We start from the raw sequence: 9,177 nt of genomic DNA, 5'->3' as shown, positions 1-9,177 counted from the left end.
TGTACTTTTCATTAAATTTCTTGATTTTAATGTTTAAATTATAATTCAATTTTTGATATTTCGTAAAACCAGGGTCTGATGATGACTGTATGTCGAAACAACGTTGTAAGCCTAGGATGACACATAATGATAATAAATATGAATTAAAACAGCTTCGTGTTGCCGAAATCCTTATTAAAAAATTAATTAATGCAAAATGGGCAAAAATATTTAACGATATTTGCATATATATATATATATATATATATATATATAGCAGAATAGCAATAGATTTATCAGGTATTTTCATACAACAAGCTGTTGCGGTAATCCAACCGAAATGTTACAAACGCATGAACCAAAGTTTCCAAGGTTAATCTATCCAACCAGTGCTTAACTTAATTCTATATAAATTCCAGAGACATGAAGAGATGTGTGAAATCAATATCATCTCTATATGATCCTTCTTCGTCGATAATCTACTATAAAGCAAAATTCCAAAAATTGGTAACAGCATGAACTGTATATATGATGGCCTGAAATCTATATATATATATATATATATATATATATATATATATATATAGCTACAGCTACAACAGCTACTACTACTGCAGCTACAACTACTACAGCTACTACTACTACTACAGCTCTACAGCTACTACTACTACAGCTACTACTACTACAGCTACTACTACAAATACTACTACTACAAATACTACTACATATGCTAACGATTTTGTAACAAATTACTCTATGGATATATTTTGATTATCATTATGTCATTGCTTAAAGAGTGATCGTTTAATTGAACTCGGGAAGAAAATTTTGACACGCCATTAGATTAACTAGTTAAAGCCGGCATACGCTCGGCACTGAAAATATTGTCTGGCTGAATTAAAAAATATCTTATATATGTATGTGTGTGCGTGTGTTTGCGTGTGCGTGTGTGTATATCATGATCATCATCGAGATCGCAAGCTATTTAAATTTTTTAAATGTCAAATATCTTACATATATGTGTGTGTGTGATGTGTGTGTGTGTTGTGTTGTGTGTGTGTGTGTGTGTGTGTGTGCGTGTATGCACGATGTGTGTAAGTTTATGAACTGGTTGAATACGTCTTATGCTATTGCATTTTTAATAATAATTTTATACTTTCGATTAATCTAATCTTTAATTATAATTATTGTCAGACAGTGGAAATGATTTAATAGTTTTGAAAATCACAAAAGCCATCACAGCAGCTTCATCGACCAATCAAAAAGCAGCTTCATCGGCCAATCAGAATGCAGCTTTTCCTCTAACTGGATCAACCCTATAATCTCTGATGTCATAGAACGTGTTTAGGGCCCCGTTAGCCCTGTTATGCCGCCTCAGAAGCCTATCTGCCATTGCTTCACTGGCCGAGTTGGCGGCCATCTTGTTCAGGCGCCTAACCGGAAATGAGTCGGTCAGGTGACATAGAGGGCACGTGATCAAAACTTTTTGATCTTTGGTTGGTTGCTGTTGTTGTTGTTGTGGTGATGGTAGTTTACTGTGATCGGAACAGTTGGAAGCGAGGAAGAATTTGCTGCTAGTGTAATTGCTGTTGTTGTTGTTGATGATGTAACTTTTATTGAAATTGATGTCGTCGTTGTTGTTGTTGTTGTCGTTGGGTCTCAACAAGATGATGAAACAATCTTCGCACAAAATATGTCCGCACTTTACCAGAATTCTGTGGCGGCCAGAGTAAGCTTCGTGCAAAATTTGTAAAGAATATTTTTTGTTATTTTATTTCGTCACCATCTTCATCATTACTATTATTATTATTACTGCTTTTATTACTAATAATACTAATAGCCTACTACCATTACTACTGCCACTATTATTTCGATTTTGTTGTTGTTGCTACTACTGCTACTACTCCTCTTACTACTACCGCTACAACAACAACTACTACTACTAATAATAATAATAATAATTACTACTTTTATCATTATAATAAAATAATAATGACTATAGCAATGGTACTAACCGGCTTTGTGACAATAGTGACAGGTATTCAACTCGTCGGTGATTTGCTCAGCAACATTTTTGCCACTACCGTACAAGAGGGGGTCCTTGCAAGGGGGGTGTAGGGGCAATTTATCTGTTTAGAGGGGGTAAAGAGAGTTTCCACTGGGTCATTCATTTAGGGTAGAATTATGGTATTATTATTTAATACATTTTTGCAAAAAAAAATTTTAGAAATTCAAAACCAATCGCTAGAGAAGGCTCTGAGAAAAGAAATAATTGTTAAAAGAGTTAAAAATTGAGACCGGTCAAACTCTAGATGAATGCCAGCCCTTAAAATATAAAAACTTAAAGGCAATCAAACTTTAAAGAAAGATCAAGAAAAAAAAATACCAATAAGCTTGGGCAGGGCCCGCGAAATCACAAGAAAGGGATTTCATTTGGTAGGTAACAAAAAACTTACAACATCGATTTGAACATAGTCCTTTTTCTAAAGAACTTTAAAATTACTTACAAATAGAAGAATACTTGTCATACTAGTTGTAATATCAACAGAGCCAGTAGGAAGTATTGAGTAGTAGTAGTAGTAGTAGTAGTAGTAGTAGTAGTAGTAATAGTAGTAGTAGTAGTAGAAATAGTAGCAGCAGCAGTAGTAGTAGCAGTAGCAGTAGTAGTAGTGGTGGTAGTAGTAGTAGTAGTAGCAGCTGCTGCCACAACAGAAGCAGTTGTAGTAGTATTGGTAATAACAATAGTAGTAATGATAATAAAATAATACTAACTTGACATTATAACGCTCTCGAATGCTTTCAAAATCTTTTCAACACTTGCCTTAAAAACTGTAGTAGTTGTACTTTTGTTATTTAGTTTGCCTCTTAATCAATTAATTGATTAATTAATTGGTTATTCTTTCAGTTATTTAATCAATTAATTAATCAATCTATTAATTGATTAATTAATTGGCATCAACCTCTTCCAAACACTTTCACAAACGTTCAAATGTTTTTTTGGGGGTTTTCTGTGCGTTACCATGGTGACCACATAATTACAAACAAACACGTACAGGTAAATTTTATTCCAAATATCTTTGAATAATTAACAATATTATTAATACAATTTCATAGTTCTGAATAAAATTAGTTGGTTAGTTAGTCAATTTATTTAAAAATTTATTTAACAACAAATAAAACAACATAAAACAAAATAAAATAAAACAACAATGATATCATGCATCAAGCAATTTTTTTTACATAAGTCAGTGTGTGTTTGTCTACTTGTGTGTGTGTGTGTCTGTGTGTGTGCGTGTGTGTGTGAAGGTTAATTATAATGAAATGGATATGGTAACAAAACGAGTGTAATATATTGGTTAATAAGGTAGACTAGTCGTTAAAAATGCTTGTAAAAGCAATTGTCTTATCGGTAGGAATCGTTTTCAATATTAACAATGTGCCTTGAACTAAAATAATAAGTAAATAAATAAAATAATTATAATTGTTATATTGATGATGATAATAATAATAATAACAACAACAATAATAATAACAATAATATCCGTTATCCATCATTAACAGTATTAAAAATCGTCCCCGATACGAATTCGACTCTTTCATTTCGGCCGAGACAGTCGATAACTCGAAACGGTATCTTCAGCTCATCCCTATAAAATGCCACCATCTTGTTGTGGAAGTTCTCAAGGTCGTCGATTGGGGACACTAGCCTGACCTTGTCGTCCTCGAGTAGTTTTTTGTGGGGCTTCACTATGAACGTCAGTGAAGTTGGCTTTCTTGCCCTGTTTAGATAGATTGAAAAACGATTAGACTAAATTATCTATGCCATAACGGCTTGACGTCATCATCGTGGCTTAGAACGTTAGTAACCTTGTCCACATTAAAAATTAATAACTAAACTAATTTATCTATGCAATGTCTGAGGTCAAGCCCTTTTTCTTCTAATGTCATCTAAATGAAAATAACTCATTCTAACCTAACTATACAACGTTTGACGTCATCACTGTTGTTTATAATATCGCCAACGATAAAAAATAGTTTAATGAAAACATCTAAACTAACTTGTCTATGCAACGTTTGACGTCATCGTCGTTGTTTATAATATCACCCACAGTGAAAAAATTGACTAAAAACACCCAGAAATAAAATTAAAAAAAAACTTACTTGTCTATGCAACGCTTGACGCCATTGTCATTGTTTATCATATCGTCCACAATTTTTCTACCATTTGGGTGGTAGTGGATGAGGTAGATGAGTCCATCCAGGCCACGGTCGTTTATAAAAACTGGAGTGAAATTATGGTTACAATTTTATCATAATATAACATTGTGTCTATTCGTTCACTCAATTGTTTATTAATTCGTTAATTAATTGATTATTCAACTCCATTCTTTGATTCATTCATTCATTCCTTCATTTATTCATTCGTTCATTCATTCGTTCGTTCATTTATTCATTCGTTCGCATTCATTCATTCACTCATTTGTACTTTCACTAAAGAATGAATAAATTCATGAAACGAACGTTTGATTAAACAAACAGACAAACGAACCAGCAAACAAACAGGCAAGCAAACAAACGAACGAACAAACAGACAAACAAACAGACAAACAAACCAACTTAAACGAACATACTTCCAGCATCGATTTCATCATCTTCCTCCTCCCTGGCCACCTGCAACCTCATGAACTCCCTCTGCACCCTCTCGAATTCATCAGGGCAATGATGGAAGTCTTTCGCCGAAATTCCTGTTGTTAATATTATTATTATTGTTATTATTATTATTAATCTAATTATAAAAAAATATAATATTAATATTAAAATATGACCCTGACCTTGACTTGTCATGTACTTCCTTGCAATCTCTTCTCTGATGACAAAATCCGGATATCTATCTTGAACATTCCTCACTAAAGTGGACTTTCCCACGGAATGTGAACCAGAGATGTAGACGTTAATGTGTAACTTTTTGTCAGTTTTTAACTGATTTGAATCGGTATTCGGTATGGGGTTTTGTGCCAGATTCGGTTCTGGAATCGAGTCGGTTAATCGGCTAGTCTTAGAGAAGTTATCTTTTAACGTGAAGTTATCTTTTAACGTGAAGTTATCTTTTAACGTGTAATCAGTGGAATGTGGAGAAATTTTGTAGTTGCCGAATATTCTCAAAATATTGGTTTCGTTATTTGGATCCAGAACTGAATCGTTATGGATACCGTTTTGGTTGTGTACCGGTTTATCGACCACCGATTTGCCGGATGATACCGATTTATCTGGCACCTTCTCGTAATGTTGTCTTGGACGATTTAGAGTGACAGTCGACGATGATCTTTTTCTTTTTAAATTTCTTTCGTTCGGTTTGGACTGGAATGAATATTTGCTGTCATCTGCTGAATATATTTTAACGTGTCTTTTCATCTTTTAGGTTATTTAGCGTTTGGCTATTGCTGGTGTACAGGCTGTTGTTGTTGTTGTCGTTGTTGATGCTGGTTCTGCTGCTGCTGTTGTTGTAGACGATAGTATGGGAATTTTGATGGTTGTTGTTGATTCTATGGGAGTTATAATGTTGTAGTTGATGATGCTGATGTTGTTGTTGTAGTTGTTGTTATTGTTGTTAATGGTGAAGCTCTGGTCAATTGTTTACAACGCTAAAAATTAATTCAAATCACATTTGAAAACTGCGACTTATAAAACATTAATCATTATCATCATTAATAACTATAATAATAATTATTATTATACTCCTAATTCCTTATAATTATTTTCAATATTATCATCATAATTAATATCAATGAAGAATTTATCAAAAATATTAAAAGGTTACAGATACAATTGGATAAACAACTTGGCGGCAAACAGACCTTTGCGTATACAGAGAATCTAGTATATTTATGTTATGTAGCCTTCTTTTAATATAATATTATGACTGTTAAAATTTTTATCTATTCGTAATAAATTTCTCTATTTAATTCACGAAAATGTTGATTTACAACTTATCTGAGAGCCCTTTAAATACAGATATGAGAAACGAAAACTTTGGAATTTGCATGGTATATATATATATATATATATATATATATATAACCCCGTAAATTCCACATATATATATATATATACCCCGTAAATTCCATATATATATATATATATATATATATATATATATATATATATATATATATATGGTGACTAACATTGTTGCTTACATTTTGACGCGAAAGTGAAAATAAAGTTTAGCCCTGTTCTTAAAATAGCATCTGGGAATTCCGAATTTTTCGATTTTGTTGTTATTGCTGTTGTTATTATTGTTATAATTATGGTTGTTGTTGTTATCGAATTGTTGTTGTATATATATATATATATGTGTGTGTGTGTGTGTGTGTGTGTGTGTGTGTGTGTGCGTATGTATGTGTGTATGTATGTATGTATGTGTGTGTGTATGTATGTGTATATATGTATATGTGTATGTATGTGTGCGTGTAAGTATGCATGAATGTACACATATGCTTTTGAATAACCATTGAATAACCGTTTGCAACTTGGCTAAAATACTAATATAGTTATAATTCTATAATATAATATAATTATACACACATAAATACACACGCAAATACATACACACATACATACATACATTCATACATACACAACACACACACACGATTTTTATTCATTCTTTAGCAAACCCTTTACATTCATTGTACATTCATTTATTTCTTTATTATTATAAAATAAACAAAACACAAACCGTTAAATTTTTTTGCAAAATTAATTTATCCTTTATCTATTTTTAATTAAGAATATTTCTTTTGGTAAATTTTTTGGAAAAGTATTCAGTTTCAAGTAAGTATTATCTTATCATTAAAATTGGTAATATTTTTGATATAGTGGTTTTATGTCTAATCAACATAAACCTATATTTAAGGTTATAATGAGTAATGCGAAATTTTTTTCTCTCTTCTTTTTTAATTTTTTTTCTCATTTATTCGTGTTTAATTATCTTTCTATATATATATATAAATATATATATATATATATATATATATATATATATATATATATATTTACCTATTTCTCTCTCTTGAAATGTCTATTTCCCCCTTTCTCTCTTTTCCCCTCCTCTCTCTCTCTCTTTTTCTGAAGTAAACATTTCATCATCGAAGTAATATAATATTGAATTATTCTATTTGTCATCTGCATCAAGTATGTTGTTGTTGTTGTTCGTGAGTTCTTAAATAAACGTTATAAGAGTTCTCATGCAACTCTTAGAAATGTTATACAAATGTTCTATTGGCACATAAACGATATACAAACATTCAGGACCGGATTTGGAGGTTCTGGGGTAGCAAAAAGTGAGGGCGGCCCTAGTGCAACAAAGAAGTTGAAGTCCCCAATTATTTTAAATTTCGTAGCAGCATCGGCATGGCATATGATTTGTAATTTCGGTTGTTGAAAAAAAGTTGCCGACACTTTTTTGATCATTTTACATTTTATTGTAATTAAAAATAGTGTTTTTTTCAATAGATAAATATCTTAAAATCACAAAATTGCAATTAATGCTTTTGTGGGGTTCCTCTGTTTGTGGAGATGATGGTGGTCAGGGCCTTTTCCTGCTCTGCCGTAAGTCAGTTTTGCGAAAATTCAAAAAAACATTACTCAATAAAACGCATGCAATTTTGCAAACCGCGTTATACAGAAGTAGATTATTTCAAAAATATATTATTATTAATTTATATTATTTTATTACTAATTATATTATTATTTATCAATTTTTATAATTTATTTTCAGCCTCAAAAACAGCATGTCTAGTAGCCAGTGTAGTTTTTGCAACAGAAATGAGATCACAAAAATCTTGCCTTGCAGGCATTCAAACTGTTTGTCCTGCTTAGAACTTTTTTCTGAAAATTCCGATAACATAACATGTCTCACCTGCCAGAAAAGTTACGGTAGACCTGAAGATCTCTACTCAATTCCAAATAATGAATTCGGCGTGAGGTTAGAGAAGGTTGTAAGATACCTGAAAAATGACGGAGGTTTTTGCAAAAAATGTTTGAAAAATCCTGCGAAGAAGTATTGCATGATGTGCAAGCAGACGTTTTGTTTCGACTGCCTTGACTTACATAATGAAGTTGAGACAAACAAATCACACGATGCATTTGATGTGGAGTTATTCCGTCAGACATACGTTTTGAATAGATTTAAGTACAGAGTTTGTGCCTTCCACGACCAAGATGTCGATATTTACTGCAAAAAGTGCGACGGATACTACTGCTCGAAATGTTTCATCCACGGACACAAGACTCATGAATTCGTGGTCGCTGAGGCAAAAGTTAAAGAAGAGAAGAAGAATCTTGAATCAGAAATTGAAAAAAGGAAAGTTATTTTAGACCAAGTTGTAAAAATGATAAGCGAACTTAATACAAACCATCATATGGGAGATTTAAAGTTGAGATGGGAGTATCAAACCGATCCCAAAAAAGCCGAACCTAAGAATAACCAACTACAACTTATGGCAACAGCGGTTGAAAAGTTTAATGACGCGATACAGCAAGGGGGTCATTCGTTGTATAAATCGGCCAATTGCATGAAAGAGTACTTAGAGTTACAAATTTTATCTCTCGAAAAAACGTCTGAATTTCTCAGCTTAAATACGATTATAGACTACAAGTGCCTCAATCTGCCGTTTCCAAATTATTGCCAGCTGGTGTTAAAATACGCCAAAATTACTCATTGCCGCTTCAGGTTAGCAAAACTGGTGAAAAAGCTAAATGAGGAAGCTAATTCTTGATTCGTTATTGGCTTTATTATTTAAGATATATCGGTTTTATTTTGCTACTTTGCTCTTCAAAGTCCGTATTTTCGGAAAAAATTGATGCAGTACATTTACCAGATTAATTTATAATTAACAGCTATTATTACACACAGTTAGGGATATGTCTTTACTGTAATTTTAATAACTGTATTTTATGTGTAATATATGTATTTATTTAAGATTTTTACAAAACGACACGTATCTATTAGCATTTTAGCGCGCTACATTGCAGCATTTGATGTCTTGTTAATGTCGTCGTTTGATAAAAATAAAAAATCATCATCTCAACTAATTTGTTTGTGCTAACATGAAGAATATTTTATTTAAAATTTTCAGAAAATATTAGTGAAGGAAAAAATAATGAAACATTTTCGTATTTTATTAAGTCAAAATG

The 9,177-nt window shown here is 32.0% G+C and overlaps 3 protein-coding genes across 3 annotated transcripts; 1 reads left to right on the top strand and 2 right to left on the bottom strand.

The window, feature by feature from the left end:
- Positions 1-1,261: 1,261 nt before the first annotated feature.
- On the bottom strand, positions 1,262-3,001 carry HELRODRAFT_183657 (hypothetical protein; the record flags this gene model as incomplete). Its single annotated transcript, XM_009013249.1, has 4 exons — positions 1,262-1,713; positions 1,995-2,108; positions 2,752-2,843; positions 2,940-3,001. The coding sequence occupies 4 exons, from the start codon at positions 2,999-3,001 to the stop codon at positions 1,262-1,264; spliced, it is 720 nt and encodes a 239-aa protein (XP_009011497.1).
- A 24-nt stretch (positions 3,002-3,025) lies between these two features.
- HELRODRAFT_194938 (hypothetical protein) lies at positions 3,026-5,391 on the bottom strand (the record flags this gene model as incomplete). The annotated part of the gene is made up of 5 exons (XM_009013248.1): positions 3,026-3,143; positions 3,182-3,758; positions 4,141-4,261; positions 4,611-4,724; positions 4,812-5,391. The coding sequence occupies 4 exons, from the start codon at positions 5,389-5,391 to the stop codon at positions 3,524-3,526; spliced, it is 1,050 nt and encodes a 349-aa protein (XP_009011496.1). The 3' UTR covers positions 3,026-3,143; positions 3,182-3,523.
- Positions 5,392-7,772: 2,381 nt separating this feature from the next.
- HELRODRAFT_183655 (hypothetical protein) lies at positions 7,773-8,759 on the top strand (the record flags this gene model as incomplete). Its single annotated transcript, XM_009013247.1, has 1 exon — positions 7,773-8,759. One exon carries the CDS (start codon positions 7,773-7,775, stop codon positions 8,757-8,759), a length of 987 nt encoding a protein of 328 aa, XP_009011495.1.
- Between the last annotated feature and the right edge of the window lie 418 nt (positions 8,760-9,177).

This window comes from Helobdella robusta (genome assembly GCF_000326865.2).
Source record: "Helobdella robusta unplaced genomic scaffold HELROscaffold_113, whole genome shotgun sequence".
In the NCBI taxonomy this organism is placed as follows: domain Eukaryota; kingdom Metazoa; phylum Annelida; class Clitellata; order Rhynchobdellida; family Glossiphoniidae; genus Helobdella; species Helobdella robusta.
The sequence above is the reverse complement of the archived record's forward strand: the minus strand, read 5'-3'. Positions and strand labels throughout refer to the sequence as shown.